Source organism: Danio aesculapii, chromosome 13 (assembly GCF_903798145.1).
Source record: "Danio aesculapii chromosome 13, fDanAes4.1, whole genome shotgun sequence".
Classification (NCBI taxonomy): Eukaryota; Metazoa; Chordata; class Actinopteri; order Cypriniformes; family Danionidae; genus Danio; species Danio aesculapii.
Window position 1 is genome coordinate 37762061 of NC_079447.1, and position 24513 is coordinate 37786573.

Below are 24513 nucleotides of genomic sequence, written 5' to 3' on the forward strand. Positions count from 1 at the left end.
GAGAAAACGGAGGAATCTTTGTCTCCAAGGTTACAGGAGGCAGTATCGCACACCAGGCTGGGCTGGAGTATGGGGACCAGCTATTAGAGGTTAGTTTTAAAACTGAATAAATATTGAAATTTTTTTTATAAGCAACTAGATTATGAACTGTAAATATTTTTTCTTAATTTTCTCATCACTTGCAGTTTTTTGCACTCTATCACATTCCAGGACATATTACAGTATTAAATAATTTATATGGCATTTTATTTTTATTCTGTTTTTTATGCTTTAATTTGATGTGCAATTGATTTGTACAATTTGATGCATATTTTGTGCTATTTTTTATTTAAATCTTTTTATTTTATGCTATTTAATTTCATTACATTTCATTACATTTAGTTTTTTATTTTAATGTAAACATTATACAGATATAAAAAATAAAATCAACTTTTTTTTTTTTTTAGGCAGTTACATTTGCTGTACTGCTATTTCATTATGTTTTTATGCTATGTATGTTATTTTAATTTATACACATTGCTTTTATGTAATTTTATAAAAATTTGCAGTTTAGTTTTTGGTATTTCATTTCATACAATTGTAGATTTAGTTTTAGTATTGTGTGCGATTTAAATTTTATTGTACATTTTATATCATTTTGTATATTTTCCTTTTTGTTTGGTGTTTTACACACTTTTTGTTGTTTTAAGTCATTACAAAGAAAAACAAACATTACATACAGGTGCTATTCATATAATTAGAATATCTTCAAAAAAAGTTTATTTTTTTTACTATTTCCATTCAGAAGTGAAACTTGTATAATGTATACATTATTCCACACAGACTGATATATTTCAATTGTTTATTTTTTTAATTTTCATGATTTTGATGACAAATTATGAAAACCCCAAATTCAGTGCCTCAAAATTTTTTATATTACTTAAGACCAATACAAGGAAGGGATTTTAGAAATCTTGGCCAAATGAAAAATATTAAATGAAAAGTTTGAGTATGAGTAAAATATATGTTAGTTTTTTTTTTATCTTTTTAATTATAATGAATTATTTATTTTATATATTAGATATTTTAAATTGTGCTACTTTATTTAATGAAGTTAAGCAGTTTGTTAATTATATTACAGCTAAAGATGGAAATATAAACACATCTTCTTTTTGATCTTAGTAAAGCTGCTTGCCATGTCATTGACAGTGTGCAATGTGTAACTCAAAGAAATTGTTCTTTCTTTACATCAGTTCAATGGAATAAACCTGCGCAATGCCACTGAACAGCAAGCACGACTCATCATTGGCCAGCAGTGTGACACCATTACGATCATGGCCCAATACAACCCACACATGTATCAGCTCGGCAACCACTCGCGCTCCAGGTACAATCCTTTTCCCATTTCATTTCATTAAACTAAATGCAGATTTGATGTATAGCTTTCAGGTTTTTTCATGTCTGGGTTGTTTCATAGTTCCCGCCTGGAGCCAGTGAGCACTCAGTCTACGCCACAGGGCAGTGGAACTGCAACCCCAGATAACCACTCTGCCATAGACACCCTGAGTGAACAGGATGAAGGCACACTCACCCCATCCTCCAAACAGACCACACCCACAACCAGTCCCAACAGCTTCATCAGGTACTGCACGTACACTTAGAGAGCTGCCTTGTTGTCTACAGTCTCAGTAGGGGTGGGAACAGTGTTAGGTGTAATTAGTTACAAACTGACTACATACTGTAATAAAATTAATTATTTAAAAAATAAAATTTTAGGTATTAATATTTGTATATATTTAATTACAGTTATTGTACTTTTCTTAAAAACGTTAAAATCATTAAAATGTTTATTTTTATCAAGATGATTGCAAAAGCTGAAGCAATGAAATCCATCCACAACTCATTCACACACACCACACACACACACACACACACCACACACACACGCACACACACACATACACACCACACACACAACACACTCATACACTACGGTCAATTTTAGCAGACCCAATTCACTTGAACCACATGTCTTTGGACTTGTGGGGAAAACCGGAGCACCCGGAGAAAACCCCACGAACACGGCAGGGACAGGCAAACTCCACACAGAAATGCCAACTGACCCAGCCAAGGCTCGAACCAGCGACCTTCTTGCTGTGAGGTGAACGTGCTACCCACTGCGCCACCCAATAAAGTTTATTTTCAGAGAAATTGATTTAAATACAATTTGATTGATTAGCTGCTAATTATTTTTTGTAGTAACATACCCAACAGTGGGTGGGAATCACCATAGTCTCCATGATATGATATTATCATGATAATTGTCACAATACAATATTACTGAGGTTTTAAATATATGTCATATTCTACTATAAGAGGCAATTTAATTTTATCTTTCTTCAAACTCAAAGAATTTCCAGCTTAACTAAACAGAAAGAAAGAATTATTCAATTAGTGCAACTCACTTAGTTTTATTGCCACAGTGCAAAATGGGATTGTCAAGCAGAAAAACGGACCAAAACTTAATGAAAATGTTGTATGTACCACTCTGTGAAGCAGTCATCTTTATTTTAGAAACTAACTACGTGTTGAAGGTGACCAAGCTCACCAGAAAAAAATACATCAATTTCAACACCACCATGAAGTGGACTTTAAACAAATATTTTTATTATTCGACCAAATAATAAAATAAAATATGGACAAGGATATACAGTTGAAGTCAGAATTATTACCCCTCCTGTTTATTTATCCCCAATTTTTGTTTAACGGTGAGAAGATTTTTTTCACACATTTCTAAACTAATAGTTTTAATAACTCATTTCTAATAACTGATTTATTTAATCTTTGCCATGATGACAGTAAATATTATTGACTAGATTTTTCAAGACACTTCTATACAGCTTAAAGTAACATTTAAAGACTTAAAAGGCTTAGGTTAAAAGGCTTAGGTTAATTTGGTTAACTAGGAAGACTAGGGTAATTAAGCAAGTTATTGTATAATGATGGTTGTTCTGTAGACAGTCGAAAAAAATATAGCTTAAGGGGCTAATAATTTTGACCTTAATGTTTTTAAAAATTAAAAACTGCTTTTGTTCTAGCCGAAATAAAACAAGTAAGACTTTTCCAAAGAAAAAAATATTATCAGACACACTGAAAATTTCCTTACTCTGTTAAAGAGCCCATTATAGATGAAATAGGGTTATATTAGGTTGTAAGGGTCTCCAACAACAGTCTAATATGCATGCAAGGTCATAAAACACTTTGATGGTCTTATAATCTGCATTTATTTTTACCTAATTATCCCAGCGACTCCCATATGAATCGTTCAGCGATTCATTTGTTCCCAACCCCCTCCTCAGCGCGAAGCTAATCTGCGCTGATTGGACCGATGACAGCCTGCTGCGATTGGTCGACAGTGACAGGCTTCAGCACGAGACAGAGTGAAATGCCCAGCTGGTAATCAACTATATAAAAGTAGTCACAGTGCACACGCGCTTCATAGTGTAAGGCTTTTTTCACACACACACAACCCTCCTCAGAAGAACTGGGGAGATCGACGCCAGTCTCCTAGCCTCTCCTCTCTCTCTCTCTCTCACACACACACACACAACGCTCCTCAGAAGAACTAGGGAAAGCGACGCGAGTGTGTCTCTCTTTCTCTCTCTCTCTCTCTCTTCCTCTCTCTCTCTCTCTCTCTCTCTCTCTCTCCTCTCTCTCTCTCTCTCTCTCTCTCTCTCTTCTTCTCTCTCTCTCTACACACACACACACACACACACACACAACGCTCCTCAGAAGAACTAGGGAAAGCGACGCGAGTGTGTCTCTCTTCTCTCTCTCTCTCTCTCTCTCTCTCTCTCTCTCACACACACACACACACACACACACACACACACACACAACGCTCCTCAGAAAAACTAGGGAAAGCAACGCGAGTCTCTCTCTCTCTCTCTCACACACACACACACACACACACACACACAACGCTCCTCAGAAGAACTAAGGAAAGCGACGCGAGTCTCCTGTCTCCTAGCCCCTAGGCGTCACAAACTCGACCTGTTCTTTTCTCTCTCTCTCTCTCTCTCACACACACATAAACACATCACGTTCCTCCTCAGAACTAGGGAGATCGACATAGGAGTCTCATGTCTCCTAGCTTACGATCGCCATAGCAACGACAAACGGAAGTGGAACGCGAGCTCACAAAAACCTTTAACGTTAAATCCGTAAACAAAGCGGCACGCGTCGCGTTTTTAACGTGGCTTACATGTGATAAGAGAATATAAAGAGTAACCGCGTGTACTGTACCAGGTTAACAAGTAACAAAACACAATAAATACATAATTTGCAAGTTAAACGAGGCAACAATTTTAATTGCACTTACTTACACTAGTGAATAAACCTCAACCACTGACTCTTCACAGTTCACAACTCATCTTTGGGTAGAGACTGTCAATATTATCCATCTGAGCACAGCGTGACTTCATTCGACCGGCTGCGTCTGTGTGTGTGTAGTGTTTTTTCTGTGTTAGTGGGCGGGGCCGCAGGTTTCAAATCTCCCTGGTTTGCGCGCGTAACTACTGGCGAGGCTTGTGTTTCGTGGCTGCGTCATCGCGAAACACCTAATGACTCGTTATCAAGACGACTCGTTTGAAGCACTATGAGTCGACTCTTTTATAGATGAATCAATAGTTTTAAACACTGTACACTTACAGATTTAAGCCTTAGCTGGATATTTCACTTCACTTAGAGCTGTGTTACACACTACATGGAAGGGCATTTTCAAAAACCCATAATATGGGCTCTTTAAACATAATTTGGGAAATATTTAAAATAGAAAAAAAAATCAAAGGGGGCTAATAATTCTACCTTCAACTGTATAACAATCATGTCTGTGTATTGATGAACTATTGCTGTGAACAATATCGCAATACTGTGCTGATATTTCCCCTACCCATGCTAAATATGCAGCAGATGGATTTTAAAACAGTAGTAGCGGCTTTCACACCAGATAATTACAGGAATTCTGTGAGAGAACTAATTTGTCCACTAGGAACTCTGAAATGGTATAAACACTCACTGTAATCAGTCTGGGTTTGCATGAAGGTTTGCATGAAGGTTTGCATGATGGCCTCAAACCTCTTGAATATTAATTCTGAATCAGTTCGGTTGTGGTGTGAAAGCAATCCAAACCAACACACTAACAGACCGGACTTCATCACACTGTATGATGAGTTATGAATAATATAATGGCAGCTACAAAGAAGGCAGTGACAAGTACACAGAGCTGATGTCTATCCATTGTGACGCATGACTCATGTTAGCTGAATCCCAGAACTGTGAGCTGTGGCCAATCACTTTACATGCATGTGACTAATTTTGGTCCGTTTACAAATATTGTCTTGTCATAACAAAATGGATCAAGACGAAATTGCAACACTGTAACAGTTTTAATCACTAAACAAACAATCCACTTCTAGGTGTGAAAACGCCCTTAAAGGTCCTGTGAAGTGCTTTGAAATATGCATTTTTATTCGATGTTGTACATAATCTCAACAAAAAACACAATGAGGTCGTGGGACATAGAGTAGCTCCTCCCCTTTAAAAAAAAGCCAATGGTGTTTTGTATGTAAATGAGAAGTGTCTTGAAGGGGGGCGGGGTATGTCAGATACTAGAGAGTTTTGATTGGTTATGATTTGATGAGAACCTGTAGTGTGAGTTGACGTGAATAAAACCGTTGGTCCATTTGGGTGTAGGTGACAAACTACAAGCTTTAGATGTTTATATCAGTTTTATATCTTCTAAATGCGAATTTTGTCACTGTTTTGGGGCACACTAGCTTATAGAGATCCTAAAATTAATAATACTGATACTAACATCTAAAAAACTTTATTTTAATTTCATTGGACCATTAAGGCTCATGCACAATAGGATGATTTTTGCATTTTTTTGACAAAGCATTTTTTTTTCAAATGTTCAAAATCATTCCCTGGCATTAAATGACGTTTAATAAACAAATAAATATATCGCTTTATTTGTTCGTTTGTATTTTTTGTATGAGCTTTTTAACTTCTCTTTAAACTCCTCCACTACAGTGCAGAAAAAACCTTGTCAAAAGTTTGCAGGAAAATGTCAAATGTCATTTATTAAATGTAAAAAATTGTTGAATTGTTAAATACTTGTATATTAAATATTTATTTATGACTAATTGTATGTAGTTTTAAATGAAATTATTACTCCAGTCATTATTGATTTTATTACTATTACTATTATGATATAATGATAATAATATATTAATAATGATAACAATTAGAGGGATTTCTGAAGGATCATGTGACTCTAAAGACTGGAGTAACAAAGCTGAAAATTCAATAATTCAATGAAATCACTGGAATAAATTATTATTTTAAATTATAAACTACTTTTGAACAGTTATTTTATAGTGCAATAACATTTTACAATTTTTAATGTATTTTTTATTAAATAAATGCAGCTTAGGTGAGCTGGATAAGCTTATTTTAAAACATTTAAAAATCCTACTGACCCCAAACTTTTGACCAGTAGTATATATATATATATATATATATATATATATATATATATATATTGCTTTTCTGGGCACTCAAAGAACATTACGGATTTGGGGGGAATCTCCTTAATCACCACCAGTGTGCAACAATCACCTGGATGATGCAATAACAGCCATTCTGTGCCAGACTGCACATCACACACCAGCTATTAAAGGTCCCCTGAAGTGCTTATATGCACATTTTTTAATTCAATTTTAAATGTAATCACAACTGAAAATAAAGAGAGGGTGGGATTATAGAGTAGCTCCTCCCCTTTAAAAAAAACAGCCAATAGTGTTTGTTTTTTTACAGCTTTGCCAGTAAGAGTGGTTAAGTTCAAGCGCATCAAATGAAAAGCAAATGAGAAGAAGAGGGCGGGGCATGTCAGATAATACACTGAAAGAAATGAATAGTGTAGTCAAATCTAATAAATTTACTCTCATAATTTTTAAACTGTAATAAGTGTCAAGGATAACTAGTATATTCTAAGTACATATTTAATATTACACATTTACTTCATGTAATAAATGAAATGAGTCGAAAGAGTTAAATATTAATAATCATTTACTTAAATATTTAAATATTTCTAATCGTCGCAAACCTAGTAATATTAAGTAAGATTTAAGGTCACACTTTTATTTTGATGCTCCGTTTGTTGAAATTTAGTTACATTGCATCTACATGCCAACTTGATTATAATGGCTTGTTTCCACTGACTGGAACAGTACGGTACGGTTCGGGTCGGTATGGGTCACCTTTATCAGGCTTTCGTTTCCACTACCAAGGGTACCCTTTTGGTGGGTGTGGTGTATGACAGAAAGTTTCAGTCGACATAAATTTTGCTAGAGAAAATGTCTACAGTAAAGCTGTACAGGTCGCTTGCATATCATATGAGAAGCACTTCTCACAAAACAGATGCTTTATACACATAAATACTTCTGTATAAAAGTTTATTACTAATTTTTCTATGAACAGGATCTGATTATAACTGCAGATCAATGACAGTGCGAAATAGCCTACTGTAACGTCTGTAATTATATTAAATAAATAAATAAATAAACAGTCTCCGATATGTTACCAATTACAGAAAAACTACACACAACATACATTTAGTGCTTATTTAGATTCAAAAACACAACACAGAAACACGAAATAAACCTCTCATCTGTGTCTGTAATCTTCAGCAGCACATGTAGCCTCAGAAAACAATTCCATCATTCTGAGTTCATATTAGTCCAAAAGGTGATAATAACAATAATAGTTAAATTAAACAAGGCAGTTTGTTCACGTTTGCTGAAAAAATAATGTGCTCCTTTTTCTGGCTTCTCCCTTGTTTTTCCGCGCTTTACTCTCGCGTTTCAAAGCACGTCAATAATCAAGCGCACGTTATTATCATCAGCCCAAGGAGTTTGTTATTTCAGATATAGCCGCTCACGTCTCAGACTGGCTCGTAAAAAACTACGGGGCACAGGGTAAATCTGCTCTTCTTCTTAGTAGACTGTTAGGGTTAGTGTAAGTTGACATGTACTTGCAAAGTTTCTTATTGTCAGTTAAATGTCTGTTGAAGGACAGTTAAATGTCAGTATCAACAGATATTAAGCAGACAGTATACTAATACTCAAATGGACCATCAAAATAAAGTGTTACCTTTATAATAAAAGCAATGGTCTTTAAATTTGAGATAAAGACTTGTTAAAGTTTGATCACCATTAGTTTGTAGATTAAGAAAACTTTTCAGTAAGTATTTTAGTTTTAAAGTTACCACCTTGCAGAAGAGCAGCACTCATGCTTTGGGTCTTGGCATTTTTATTATCACGATTAATGTTTGACACTTCACTCAGAAAATCATGGCTGTGCTAACACTAGCGCTGACATCAGTAAGCATTTATAAAGTAAATTTGCTCTTGCTAAATAAATTTGCTTAAAATAAAGTGAAATAACACATTTCAAGTGGAAGTGTGTCTTAATTAAACTAAGTTGCACCAAATGTACTAATTTGTAACTAAGATTTATTTCTATTGATAAAAGCAATGTTCCTTCTGCCTAAACAAGAAAATGACATTACTTGGTTCATTTAAATAAACAAAGACTCAAAAGTAAAGATAATCAATTAACTTTTACTTAATGTTTATCCTAACACTCCTAAATAAATTAAGTAAATTTAATATGATATTGACAACTTAATTGTACCTGATATAAGATTGTACAATTTTCTTGAAATTTGTTTGTGCAAATTGTTACAAGGACTTGTTCTTAAGAAGTAAATCTTAAGAGTTTTTTTTCAGTGAGCATTTGATTGATTAAGATTTAATGAGAAATAAAGTATAAGGTGACTTAAAAAAAAATGTTGATCCATTTGGGTGGAAGTGACAAACTGCAAGCTTTTTATATGTTTATATCAAATTTATATTTTCTAAATGTGAATTTTGTCACTGTTTTGGAGCACACTAGCTAATAGATATCCTTCAAACTGAAACTGGCATCTAAAAAAAAACTTCATTTTAATTTCACGGGACCTAAGTTATTAAGTGTGGCCAGGATGCTGGGGACACACTTCTACTCTTTTTAAAGTACATCCTGGGATTTGTAATGACCAAAGAAAGTCAGGACCTTAGTTTAACTTCTCATCTGAAGGACTTGAATAGATTAAAATATTTAGGTGGGGAAAAATATTAGAAAAACTTGAAATGGATATACTATGAAAAGTTCTCAGCATTAAAAAAGCCATAGAAGCTAGCATGAAAACAAAGAATCAAACTCAGTGGGGTGCAGCTCAAGCCTGCAGCTTGTCATTTTTAACAGCCAGGGTAACACAACATGAAATCCACTGACATTGGGTGACTGTTTCTGTGTCTCTCTTGAATGTCAGAAGGCCTTCTGAAAGTTCCAAGAAAGTACCAGAGGCACGTTTGGTGACAGTGAGGAAGACTCAGGTGGAGCTGGGCATACAGCTGTGTGGAGGAAACCTGCGGGGAATCTTCGTGGAGAGGCTGGAAGATGACAGTCCTGCCAGAGGGCGGATGCTGTTGTACCCGGGGACATGATACTTGAGGTAAATGCAGCTACTCCTCTGTCTGTGCAATGCTTTTAGGGGAATACTGAGAGCAGAAATTTGCAAGAAAGAAATGTGCTTTTATTTTCTTCTTCATTGTGAGGGTTAGACTTTACACTTACTTGAATAGAGTAATAGACTTTTAGTGAACATTAAGCTGAAAGATAGCTACTATTACAATGAAGAGAGCGTGACAAAATAACTCAACCTATATACAGGGTATGTCTTGTTTGTTGGACTATTGTATAAAATCAATATTTCATTTTCGCTTGATATGAATTAATATTCTGGAAAAGGCACTCTTGTATGTGTAATATTAATTAACTGTGTGAAATCTTAAAAATAGATCATTTGCATTAACATTAACTTCAATTGTTATACTTTAAATTAAGTATTTAATTGTTAACTTTAAAATTATAGGATTATTTTATTTTTATGCTAAAAATAAATGTATATATACACATAACATAAAATAAAACAACGGGATTTCGCACTGTAAAGCACAACAGGGTACTTCACATTCTAAACATGGGTCTATTCTCAGTCATCACTTGAGGCAACTCTCTGAATAACATTGTCCACATGTCCACATCTACTTGATTTCCATTCAACTTAGTTTACAATTTTCCCTATGATACAAGTTCAATCATAAATTCAATCCAGAGTGTAATTGTTGGGCAATTAGCATCTTTCCAAAATCTTAGTATCAAATGCACTGCTGTGAATACCCTTACTATTATTATTAAGTTGTTTAGAACGCATGGTTAGAACTTCCGCCAAGAACTCATTGTTACAGGCTTATTCTAACTGCTTTCTAAAGGCCCTGATATACTTCAAATGAAATCGAAGCAACTGAAATGACAATTTCAATCAAAATCCAAAACATACATTTTAAAAGTGTAGTAAGTTTGACACCCAGTGGTTGAACTAGGTATTGCACTTCTGGATCAAAACACATTTTCACATTTTAACTCGGCTCCTCTGACGAATCCACCTCAGATCTTTAAAAAAAAATTTGGTTGCAGATGCATACTTTGAGAGCCTTCCTGACTGACTGAATGAATGAAATATACTGTTTTCCATGAAGGTAACTTGAGGTGCAAAAATATAATTGGCTGAATAGGCATTGGGCGGGTTAAAAGAACCAAAACAAAGACAGTCGTTCCAACATGTAACTCACATTTTCAAAGTAAAATAACTGATTTCAGCATTGTTTTTCAGATAAACAAGTATGTTCACTTGGCATGTTTCTTAAATATCTGCACACATATTATGGTATTTTTATGCTTTAGAAGATTCAAAAACTTACATACAGCACCTTTAAGTTTGTTCGGCAGTTTGAAACAGCTCACCAATGCAATCCTTTTATTGGGGGTTATTTTTGGCTTCTAAACACATCCACATTCTATAGTTAAAATGTGTGTCCTCTTTTCTGTGCATTTTTGCATGTTTCAGATATGGCAAAACCCTTTTCAGGAGATTGTCAAACCACGTGGTGCACATTCTGAAGTATAAAAAATGTATTTCCTTGTCTGTACTTAACATTTGCTGAATAAAGAAAGCAAACCCGCTATCATTCCAGTTTTTTTTCTTTCTGTTTAAGTAGACACAAATACCATCTATGCCATTGAGTAGATAAGTGCAACTGTCAGATATTTACATATTAACTGTTCTTCGCTTACAGCCACCATCATTGTTGTGTTTAGGGGTACACGCATGATGTATGTTTAAAACCCTGCCTCCTGCAGTGGAATAGGTGCCACAATGTTTGAAAATTGTCTTATCTCACTTCTTTTCACTCTTAAACAAAGAATGGAAAAATAGTCAATTTGAAGTATACCCGGTCCATAAGCTTCATTAACAGTCTTTTTTAGGACATTTCAATATGTGTTTTTTATATTTTATGACAGACAGTTGAAGTCTGAATTATTAGCCCCCCTTTGATTTTTATTATTATTATTTTATTTTATTTTTTTTTTTTTAATATTTCCCAAATAATGTTTAACAGAGCAAGGACATTTTCACAGTATGTCTGATAATATTTTTTTTCTTCTGGAGAAAGTCTTATTTGTTTTATTTTGGCTAGAGTAAAAGCAGTTTTTAATTTTTTTAAAACAATTTTAAGGTGGTTAATTAAAAAAGGTTAAGGTTAATTATTATTAATTGTTTTTCTGTCTACAGAACAAACCATCGTTATACAAAAACTTGCTTAATTACCCTAACCTGCCTAGTTAACTTAATTAACCTAGTTAAGCCTTTAAATGTCACTTTAAGCTGTATAGAAGTGTCTTGAAAAATATCTAGTAAAATATTATTTACTGTTATCATGGCAAAGATAAAATAAATCAGTTATTAGAAATAAGTTATTAAAACTATTATGTTTAGAAATGTGTTGAAAAAAAATCTGCTCTCTGTTGAACAGAAATTGGGGAAAAAAAATAAACGGTGACTTCAACTGTATTAGACTGTGTCATTAAAACAGCAATCACAAATATTATCATAGATGATAGATGAATATTTTACAGTTAATGTTTTTTTTGTTGGTTTAATGTCCCTGACAACCTCTATAGCAGGGGTGCCCAATTCTATTCCTGGAGATCTTCCTTCCTGCAGATTTCAGCTCCAACTCTGATCAAGCACAAATAAACCAACTAAAGCCGTGTTTGCACTGCACTTTTCTCTCCATAAGCTTCCAATTATACGCAAGCGGATGTGACATACCGGAAGCGCAAGCTTGTGCAATAAGTTTCGCAGTTCACTGCATTGGAAAGTTCAAGCTTGGTAAACTATCTGTGAAATTGCATCACATGACTGCGACCAATCGAAGATCAAAACATGACCTCTATGTACAGAGGCTGTTTCTTGCATTCTTGTGAGGACCCGTCTTGCCAGGTCACCTCGGAGGAACGAACTCTGGAGACCGCGAGAACAGAGAATGCGTCCTGTGAGAAATGAGATGCTGTGTTCTTCCTGATGGTCACGTGACCTTGACGCGTTTTAATAAAAAATTATTTCAACAGTACAGTATTAATACAACAATTTATTGTTTTTCCCCTTTTCACAATATATACTATGCACAAATACTTTACAAATATAGGTTGCAAAATATAAATAAAACAGATTTTAATATGAATTTCAGCAAATAAATACCCTTAATGTGTTTATTCCTTTATATAGATTTTCATGGTAGTGTTTACTTTCACCGTCTCATTTCGGGAAACTCATAAGTTAAATAAGTCGTATCTCTGAACTTTAATAATAAACTATATAAAATGCTGCGCTTTCACACCTCCAGTCGCAATGACTTCTGGGACTTCTAGAGCGAGTTCGGTGCTCAAGTCTGCATCGGTGCGTCCTCAATATCAAGAACACATCCAAAAAGTTTCACGCGTCCTCCGTTCTTGCGGTCTTGAGTATTGGAACTGAACTTTGGCAGTTGATGATGACATTACACGAGAACACGAGGACGCAAGATCGCTGAAGAACGCATATTGAGAAACAGCCAGAAATATCTAAATATGGACCAGCCGCTCACGTTTTTAATGTCTAATCATCCTGTTTAATCCCACCCATTTTTGCAGCGCTGTACAACAGAATTTTTCATGCTCAAACTCAAACTAGTGTAAGTGACTATGTTTACATGGACACCAATCATTCAATTTTAATGCGATTAAGACCATAATTAACCATGTAAACAGCGATTTTTGATTATGTTAAACATATTAAGGTCATAATTGAACTAAAGAGAAATCGAATTAAGATGTGGAGTATGCCGATTTTAGTCGCATTATTGAAGTGCAGTACAGACATGTAAACACCTTAATCGAACTATTACCGTCATGTAGGGCTTTTCGCCGCATTTTGCGACAGGATAGTCCACATACACACACACACACACACACACACAACATTCTTGGCACTTACCGAGTCAGTGCAGACCACAGACACCTGCATCGTGAAATGCGGAGGGGTTTTTTCTTCCATTCAGCATGCGGTATGAACTTCCATTTAAACATAACTCTTCCAGCAGTTCATAGTTGCATCCAATATCTCGTTTGTCATGGGGGGCATGCCCGAATGAAAGTGAAAGTGCCAAACCGAAGGTAAAGTCGACAAATCAAAAATGAAACACCCGAAATTACATGAAACTCTGGAGGAAATGTGGATAGCGCGGTGACGCAATGACGTTAATCTAAGTATGTGCTATAACATGTAAAACGGGATCATGAAAGAAACATTCAAAAAGTAACTAATGTAAACGCCTTCATTTTATTATTGTCTTAATTAGATTAAGGCAAATAATTCGATTACTGATGTCCATGTAAACGTAGTCACTGTCGCATAAGTCAATTCTGAAGGAGCACTTGATAATTACAGACAAGTGTGTTTGATCAAGGTTGCAGCTGAACTCTGCAGGAAGGTAGATCTCCAGGAACAGAATTGGGCACCCCTTCTCTATAGGCACTTGTTAACAATGTTTTTTAGGACATTTAATGCTTTAAAGGGTACATAGTTTACCCCTTTTTTAAGATTAAATAATAATATTATGATTTTTCTGAGTGTGCCAGTTTAGGATCAGTTCAAAACACAATTCAGATTGTTTATTATAATGTGTTAAAAAGTGTCATTTTGGGGGCGTGTACACAGGCAGCCGTTTTAGGGGTGTGTTGCTTCACATGAAAATTAGTTTCCGCCCAACGTAACATGGGGGCGGAGCCAAGATCCCCCCTCAGTGTTTAGCAACAGACAGGCAGACAGAGAGAAGCATCATGAGTGAGAGGACCAGCATTCAGCTGTACATGTACGAAATCAACAAAATCATTTGTGTCTTTGTATAGTTTTACAGCCAACTGTGTGCTAGTTTAAAGTTCCGAGCTTGTACACTGAGACTAATAAACACACACACTGAATTAACTTTGACTGAGGCACCAGAACCGCGACACGGCACACTCAGACACGCACTATGGATGTTATTAAAATGAAACTATTCAGATGGCGCTCTGTGGCACGGCTGAAACATGAAGTGTCCAGAATCGTGGCTGGGCACCACGGACAGCCGCTGACTTGAAGCGCCGTTGTGTGTACCCTGATAGAAGCCGAGCTGCGTTTCTGGTGTGCGACCTGCAGGAAAGTTCATTATTTTATTTCCAATGGAGGGATGCACACGTGAGGCAACGCGCTCACACTTTCCAGCTGTACCTAGTTAAGATCACAGGGAGCTTCTGTGACCGCAATAAATGCAAACAGCTGAATTTTAAGGTAGACGCAATGAAAAGTACACATGTTTGCAAACCTACCTACAAACAAACTAAGCTACAAACAATACTTCCGATTAAAGTGATCATGTGGTGAATGTAGATCTTGTGTTGAGCCCAATGAGCCTCACATGTAAAAATAGAGCAAGGGTATTCCTTTAGTGACATCGCTTTGACTCACACGCTGAAAATGGCGGACGTGAAACAAACTGAGGATATGGTGATGCGTGCCTGTCAATCAATATTGATGGGCGGGGGACAGCACTCCTACATCAAGTTGCGGTCGATCTGAAAACCGCTCCAATTGGTCCACCGTTTTCATGTTGTTAAATTGGGGAAAAAAAAGGACTGGGTGTGTTTATATCACCCCAATATGATGGTCTATACACTATACCTACACATATGTCTGTCCAAACAGCTTGAAAAGTAGATTTTTTTTACCATACGTGCCCTTTAATGAATCACAAGCAGGCATTACTGATTTGTTTTATGTTGTAGGGGAAACAATGTTTTAATATCTTGACCTGATGTTAACCACAGACCTTACTTAGATATTTAATGAATAAAAAAAGACTTCAGGAGTGTGCAGAAATGGTTACTTGTTTTCAGTTTTTTTTTTGCATCACTCTCATTTGCTAAGGTGCATTCCAGCCTCAACCATTGCCTATATTGTTTTTTTTCTAATTCAAAAGACAGTATCCATTTCTGAGTTATTTATTTTATTTTTTTATTGAGCTCTTCTTTGCTGTTGTGGTGTGAAATTGGTAATATCCCATTCCTGGCATGGACATATTAAGACTTGTGGCCGCCACATAAACAGCAAGGCAAAGAAATCATTGTATTTTGCTACAAGTTAGTTTAGCTCTAGAATGGAAGTGATGCACAAAATGTGACTATTTTACATGCAGTATGTCAAAATAGCTTCTACCAGTGCGTTCACAGTTTAAGTTATTGGCCTAGAAGTTAATACTTAAAGAAGCTGGCAAAATGATGGTGCCTCTTTGCTTTTTATTCACATTTGTAAAATAATATCATAACAATACTTCACATTTTACAATAAGGTTCCTTGAGTTAATGTTAGTTCATGTATTTACACATTTGAAAAACCAATGAACAATACATTTATTTACTATTTATTGCTTTGTTAAGGTTAGGTTATGATAATACATGCTTTAATTGTTAACTCACAGTACATTAAATAATGATATCACACGGCTGTCTGGAATACTTCATTCTGATTGGTCAGTCGAGACATTTAGGTTATTATTCTGAGATGAGAACCACTGAATAACACAGGCTCATCCAGGAACTTCTAATCACAAATACGTTCACATCCATATACTTGCATGCACAGTCATTTATATTTATCTGTTTGTCAGTCACGTTGCTGTTTTTAATGGTTTGGCACCAACTTGTGACTGAATAACTGCACATAGATTAGTGTAAACTTCATTTAGCTAGTTTTGTTTCTGTCAGCTTTGCTTTGTTGACTATTTAGCGCCATCTTGTGACTGAATAACTACACATAGGTTAGTGTAAGCTGGTTTTGTATCTGTCAGCTTTGTTTTTTCTACTATTTGGCACCCTCTTGTGGCTAAATAACATTCAGGTTAATGTATGTTTTTTCAGCCAGTTTTGTTTCTGTCAACTTTGCGTTTTTGACTGTTTTGTGTCATCTTGTGACTGAATAACATGCAGGTTAGTGTATGCTTCATTCAGCTGGTTTGGTTTTTGTCAGCTTTGTTTTTTGACTATTTGACACCATCTTGTGGCTGAATAACACAGGTTAGTGTATGCTTCATTTAGCTGCTTTTGTTTCTGGCAGCTTTGTTTTTTAACTATTTGGCACCATTTTGTGACTGAATAATACACAAGTTAGTGTATGCTTCATTCAGCTGGTTTTGTTTCTGTCAGCTTTGTTTTTTGAATTTTTGGCGCCATCTTGTGACTGAATAACACGCAAGTTAGTGTATGCTCCATTCAGCTGGTTTTGTTTCTGTCAACTTTGTTTTTTGAATTTTTGGCGCCATCTTGTCAATGAATAACATACAGGTTAGTGTATGCTTCATTCAGCTGGTTTTGTTTCTGTCAGCTTTGTTTTTTTTTACTCTTTGGCAACATTTTGTGACTTAATAACATGCAGGTCAGTGTATGCTTTATTCAGTTGGTTTTGTTTCTGTCAGCTTGGTTTTTTTACTATGTGGCTGGCACCTTCTTGTGACTAAATAACATGTAGGTTAGTGTATGCTTCATTCAGCTAGTTTAGTTTCTGTCAGTTTTTCTTTTTTGACTATTTGTAGCCATCTTGTGACTGAATAACATACAGGTTAGTGTATGCTTCATCCAGCTGGTTTTGTTTCTGTTAAGTTTGCATTTTTGACAGTTGGCACCATCCTGTTACTAAATAATATCTAGGTTAGTGTATGTTTCATCAGCCGCATTCAGGGTTTTGCTTATTAAAGAATTAATAAACTATTACGACTCATAACAATGTTTTGTGTCTAATTTGTGTCTAAGGCCTTCACTCTTGTACAACAGCCCTCCGAGTTGTGTCAGGGTTTCTGTGAAAACATCCTCCTGGATGAACTTAAAAAGCATGACTTTGGATTCTAGTAATGCATTGGTAACTGTTGAAATTAACAGTAAAATAAACCAATAAAACATTATAGTAATGTATGACCTATATGTTGTAACTAAATCTGATTACTACCTTTTGTATTGCTCTTTGTCCCTCCAGTATGGCTCAGTTAATATGAAGAATAAGACTGTGGAGGAGGCATATCTGGAAATGCTGAAGCCTGCAGAAACAGTGACGTTAAGAGTCCAGCATCGTCTGGATGAGTTCAACCAGGTGAAAGGCACTCCTGGAGATGGATTCTATATCAGGTACAGTATGATATCGCATCTGCCATTGACTTACATAAGCATGCATGGCTGCTTAAAAGTTCCATATAATCAAATACCAGAGTTTGGTCCCTGCACTCACTGCTCTAAATATAGATATACGAGAAAAGTGCATCAACGGGAATCTTTTAATCTTTTTAATTATGTTTAAGATGGAGGGTGAGATATTGTATCTGGCGGTGCAGATTGTATCCCCAAATCTCCATAATTTGTGTTCTATAATAGTAGCCGTGGTAATTAGACGGTTCGAGACAGAGATGCATTGTGTCTGCACGGTGGAAAAAAAGAATAATGGAAGAGGGTTGTTCAGAAATAGCCGTGTTTGTCTTCGCAAATGAAATTCTGTGGCCAGCAGCTGTTGCAGGCGCTTTTTTCTGCCCGCTCTCCCATGATGTCACCCGCAGTAAATAATCTCTGTCAATCCGTGTGTCATGAATGAGCAGGAACGAGGAGTTATGGGTGGCTGCTAAAAGCCGCCTCGTGCCTCTCCCAGGAATGAAAGATCGCCTCTGTCCCGACCTCTTCTTGAATTTTTCATTCCTTTTTTCCTCCCTTTATTTTTCTTTGTCTCCTGCAGTCTTTTCATTTGTCTCACGTTACCTCGTTCTCACAGACACCGCAGTCTTTTCTTCATGTATAATGCTGTCACTTGTTGAATTATTCATTTCCTCTTTCTATTCCAGAGCACTTTATGACCGAGTAGCTGAGACTGAGCTCGACCTCTCTTTCAAGAAAGATGACATCCTCTATGTGGACGACACACTACCAAATGGCAACTTCGGCACCTGGATGGCCTGGCAACTTGACGAAAATGCACAAAAAATTCAAAGAGGCCAAATTCCTAGCAAATATATGTGAGTCACATAATTGTGCCTGACAGTGTTGAGATGATAGATGGTGTTATTGTGTATAGATTGGGGATGCAACAATTCACTGAACTCATACTGAAACTGATCTTGATCCTAACGATACTGATCTCACAATTTAATTATTTTTTTTAATAAGTTGAGACTTTTATTACCCTTATTATATACCATATTTATATATCCTTTTATTATTATACAACCTACTCCCATACAAAAATATCTCTGGTGCGATTCCAGCTTAGATCGGGTTGAGTGTAGTAGGACTGGTGGGTTACACGTTGGGGCTCTTCCAGGATGGGAGTGAGGTTTAGGGGGGTGAGTGTAGCGAAATGGAAATGGAATTATTGTCAATGTGGCAGTTTTTATAATATATCATACTAATTCACATTTTCTCATATCAATAAAAGCAAGTAAATGTTTAAGTATATATTTAAGTTCTCACGATAATATCATGTCAAGACAAGATGGCGGGGTCGAGACAAGATGGCGGCGCGGTTACTTCGCGAGGCTCAGCATCTCTCCAGTTTCTGCAATTTTGCAGTATTATTCCTGCTCATTTAGGGTCTGTTCGTGCAGAACAGCAGTGCCTTGACATCGTACACCCGACAGGAGATCTTGGATATTGGTTTGTGTATTCCGGACAGTTTTATTATCAATCTTCGACTCATCCCGGAGATCACCAGAACACCCGGGCCTGAGCACCCTACCAGACTTACCTACTCTAACTTACCAGCCAACGCTGTATCGCTAACTGAGCATCAAACATTCCGAGCAGACAGAACGGCGGATGACTCCGATAAGACCAGAGGCAGAGGATTATGCATTTATATTAACAAAGCTTGGTGCACAAACTCTGTCATCGTTGGGAGACATTGCTCTGTTAACCTGGAATTTCTAATGGTTAAATGTAGACCGTTTTATCTGCCACGGGAGTTCACCTCCACCATAATAACTGCTGCTTATATTCCTCCCGATGCTGATGCCAAGCTTGCTATGAATGAACTTCATGCAGCCATCAGCAAACAACAGACTGCTCACCCGGAGGCTGCTTTTATTGTTGCGGGGGATTTTAATCACTCAAACTTAAAGACAGTGCTCCCCAAGTTCCATCAAAACATTTTCTGCCACACAAGGGGGAACAAAACTTTAGACCAAGTTTACACAAACATGGCTGAAGCATATGCTGTGACCCCCCTCCCCCCACTTGGGTCAATCAGATCACCTTTCTTTGTTCCTGACCCCCAAGTACTCACCCCTCATCAACCGTGTGAAGCCATCAGTGAGGACCATCAAAGTGTGGCCAGCGGGGGTAGACTCCACACTCCAGGACAGGTTTGAACACACAGACTGGAGTATGTTTGCTTCCCAGGCCACATGTGGCTCTCACACAGACATTGACAGTTACACTTCCTCTGTTCTGGAATATATCAACATCACCATAGACAGTGTTACAACCCAGAAACAGATCACCACATACCCAAATCAAAAGCCATGGATGAACAAGGAGGTGCGCCTCCTGCTGAAGGCACGCAACACTGCCTTCAGATCAGGGGATGCACAGGCCTACAGCACTTCCAGGGCTAATCTGAAGAGGGGCATCAAAAAGGCCAAGCACTGTTACAAGCTAAAGCTAGAGGAGCACTTTTCCAACTCTGATCCTCGGCGCATGTGGCAGGGCATCCAGGCCATCAGCAACTACAAACCCAGCCAGTCCACACCCACAGCCACAAATGTCTCCTTCCTGAATGAGCTAATTGACTTTTATACCCGCTTTGAAAGAGACAATAAAAGACCCTACAACAGGAACACTTCCTCAACCGACCACTCACCTATCACACTCACCTCCTCAGAAGTCTACACCGCACTGAGTCGGATCAATGTGCGTAAGGCTGCTGGACCAGACGGTATTCCTGGGCGCGTCCTCAAAGCATGTGCAGAACAGCTTGCTGGGGTATTCACAGACATTTTCAACCTGTCGCTTAACCTAGCAGCTGTGCCAACATGCTTTAAAACCCACCTCTATTGTGCCAGTGCCCAAACACTCCAGCCCAACATGCCTGAATGACTACCGCCCTGTAGCACTCACACCCATCATCATGAAGTGCTTCGAGCGGTTGGTCCTGGCACACCTGAAAGACTCTCTGCCATCCACACTGGACCCACATCAGTTTGCCTACCGTGGCAACAGGAGCACAGAAGATGCCGTCTCCATAGAGCAGCACTCTGTACTCACTCACCTGGACAATAAAAACACTTTTGCACGAATGGTGTTTGTTGACTTCAGCTCAGCATTCAACACTGTCATACCCTCTAAGTTACTGATCAAACTCAGAGACCTGGATATCGACACGTCTCTCTGCAACTGGGTCATGGACTTTCTGACTAACAGACCTCAGAATGTCAGATCAGGCCACATCTGCTCAACCACCGTCACACTCAACACTGGTGTACCACAGTGCTGTGTGCTGAGCCCCTTCCTCTACTCCCTTTTTACCATCGACTGTAGGCCTGTGAACAGATCCAACACCATCATCAAATTTGCAGATGACACAACAGTGATTGGTCTAATCAGCAATAATGATGAGACTGCCTACAGGGAGGAGATACAGCATCTGGCCACTTGGTGCACTGACAATAATCTGCTCCTTAACACCAACAAGACCAAGGAGCTCATTGTGGACTTCAGGAAGGGACGAACTGGCTCACATGATCCCATGCACATTAATGGGATAGCCGTTGAGCCTGTCTCATCCTTCAAGTTCCTGGGGACCCATGTCTCAAAGGAACTTTCCTGGACCATCAACACCTCCAGCCTGATCAAGAAGGCTCACCAGCGCCTATTCTTCTTGAGGCAATTTAAGAAGAACCAGCTTTCATCAGCTGTCTTGGTGAACTTCTACCGCTTCACAATAGAAAGCATCCTGACCAACTGCGTCACAGTCTGGTATATAAGCTGCTCTGTTGCTGAGCGTAAGGCACTGCAGTGGGTGGTGAAAACTGCCCAACGCATCACTGGGACTACACTGCCAGCCATTGAGGACATCCAGAAGAAACACTGTCTGCGCAGAGCACGCAGTATTCTTAAGGACACCTCTCACCCTGCTCACAGCCTGTTTTCTCTCCTGCCTTCCGGCAAGCGCTTCAGGCTCCCCCGGACAAAAACCAGCAGACTGAGGAACAGCTTTTTCCCAGAGCTGTCTCCCTTTTGAACTCTGCCCCTCACTGACCCCCCCCCCCCCCCCCCCCCCCCCCCCCCCCCCCCCCCCCCCCCCCCCCCCCCCCCCCCCAATACACCCCCACACTCCTCTAACTTATACTCCTCACAATCACTGCACTGTTTAACATTTGCACATTTAAATTTGCACATATTCATTTCACTACATTGCACTGATTCACTTATTTGAACTGTACATACCCACTGCACATGGACATTTCTAATTATGTACACACCCACTGTACATATACATTTGTAATTATGTTTATCTATCTGCACACTTTTGATTACTAATAGCAACCTGTACATATATTCATTTATTGTAAGTCTATGTTCATAGCTAATACAACCTGTATATATTGTTCATAGTACATCCATCTGAAAATATTACCATAGTTTTTCTATAACTGCACTTTATAACTTATACCTGTATCCTGCACTTGCTGCTATTGCACTGCTGGTTAGACCTAAACTGCATTTCGTTGCCTTGTACTTGTACATGTGTAATGACAATAAAGTTAAATCTAATCTAATCTAATGTATCAATAATGTCACAGACTGATGATGTGATGATCTAACTATTGTATAGACCAACACAATTGAAGCAGTCAATCCAGTTTTGTATAATGAAGAGTCAATTTAGAGTTTTAATTTGACTGTCTAGAATGTATTATATTCAAAATAGGTTCTTGTTTTTTAAATTTTAAATTAAAAATGTGTGACATTTTTAATATAATTTTAAATATTTGTATTTATGTTTTATAATTTTATGTATATTTATATTAGTATATTTTATATGTATACTATACAGCTATAATTATTGCAAATAATTACAGTTATTATAATACATACTTCTCTTCACAAATCATAGAAGCATATTAGAATGATTTCTGAAGTACCATGTAAATATTCAGCTCAGGAATATTGTTTTCATTTACAATACACTAAATCAAAAACAGTATTTTAATAATAGCTATATTTATTGTGTTTTTGATCAAATAAATGCAGCTTCGGGAAACATTTGCTTTTTGAACTGACCTGAAAAACAATCCTATTGAAATTGTTGAACCTTTGTGTCTACATACAGATGCAGATCTTCGAATTAGCTGTTTTCATCGTCCAGCAACAATTTCCTGATTACATTGTGTTTTTTAAATTTGATATTTATTTTGTTATTTTTCCACATGATTATTAATTAAATAGGGGCAACACGGTGGCTCAGTGGTTAGCTCTGTCGCATCACAGCTAATCTGATGAAAACATACAGAAAGCTCAAAAAGACAGTTGTGTAACCATTACTCATGTTGTCATATAGGATGGATCAGGAGTTTTACCGTAGACACAGTATGACTGAACTGAAGGACGAAACGGGCTCCAGTAAAACTCTCTCGGCCGCCGCACGCAGATCCTTCTTCCGCAGGAAACACAAGCACAAACGCAGCAGCTCCAAAGATGGGAAAGATGTTGTGGCTTTGGACGCCATCAGCACAGACTCGATTCCTTTCTTAGATGGTGAGAATCTCTGGAAATACAGTGTTTCTGAAATTACCATTTTGATTAGTTTGATGTTGATTCTGTATATTTTTTTTGTCAGACTGTGTGAGTCTGGCCTATCAGAGAGTGCAGAAGATTGACTGCACATCTCCCAGACCTGTGCTGATCCTCGGCCCGCTTGTGGATCCTGTTAAAGACATGCTGGTCAAAGATTCTCCAGGGAAATTCAGCAGATGTGTTCTTGGTAAGTGTCCACATGGTCTCTGTTTAATCCCAGAATACAAATAATTTTTCATACAGTACTGATGTGTCTGATTTACGTAACCCTAAAAATCCAGGTATAAAAATAACATGTTGAGATGGTTTTAGGTTTTCTATTGACCAAGTATTTGCTACCTCTACAAAATTATGTATGCAGTTTCTCTAAGCAAAGACGTTTTTTGAAATGGTATTTTCTGTAGACCGCATAGACATTTATAATGAACAATGCCATCAAATACTCTGTTTTAATAGTAATTATGGTGGTTATGTGGTAATTACATAGAAATTGTAAAGGGCTCTACTTAGTTAGTCATAACTAAAGATCTTAATAATGTGTTTTAGAAATAATAAATAATAAAAGATGTGAATAGTTCCAAGTTGGAGTCATCATTGGTAAAAGATTAGTTCACCCAAAAATGAAAATTCTGTTATTAATTGCTCTCCCTTATGTCATTCTAATCTCCTGAGACTTTTGTTCATCTTGGTAACACAAATTAAGGTATTTTACATAAAATCCAAGAGCTTCCTCAATATTCAGGTACAGAACAGGTCCTGAGATGTTCAAAGTCCAGTAAAGGACTTAAAATGATCATTGTCTTTGTGACTTGTTCAACTGTAATCATATGAACCTCCAAGAACACATTTGTGTACCAAAAAAACTGTAAAATGATTTGTTTACATACATCTTTTTTCCCGTGTCAGGTCATGGTGCGAGTTTACTATGATAAATACGACGTATTGCCATTAAGCCGTGGTCACACTGCACTTTTATCCCCATAGACTTCCATTCATATACACGCAAATGCGGCACACCGGAAACAATTTCGCAGTTCGCTGCGTAGCAAGGTTCAAGCTTACTGAACGCTGACCTACAAAATCGAATCACGTGATGAATCGAAGACCAAAACATAACCTTCTTGG

The 24513-nt window shown here is 37.3% G+C and overlaps 1 protein-coding gene across 1 annotated transcript in view; it reads left to right on the top strand.

Moving 5' to 3' along the window:
- The window catches only part of dlg5a (discs, large homolog 5a (Drosophila)), a 131681-nt gene that overhangs the window by 82096 nt on the left and 25072 nt on the right, over positions 1-24513 (top strand). The window contains 9 exon segments of the mRNA XM_056471495.1: positions 4-89; positions 1233-1366; positions 1457-1621; positions 9416-9561; positions 9564-9598; positions 17591-17739; positions 18441-18611; positions 23153-23349; positions 23432-23575. Of these exon segments, the coding sequence (XP_056327470.1) occupies positions 4-89; positions 1233-1366; positions 1457-1621; positions 9416-9561; positions 9564-9598; positions 17591-17739; positions 18441-18611; positions 23153-23349; positions 23432-23575 (1227 nt within the window).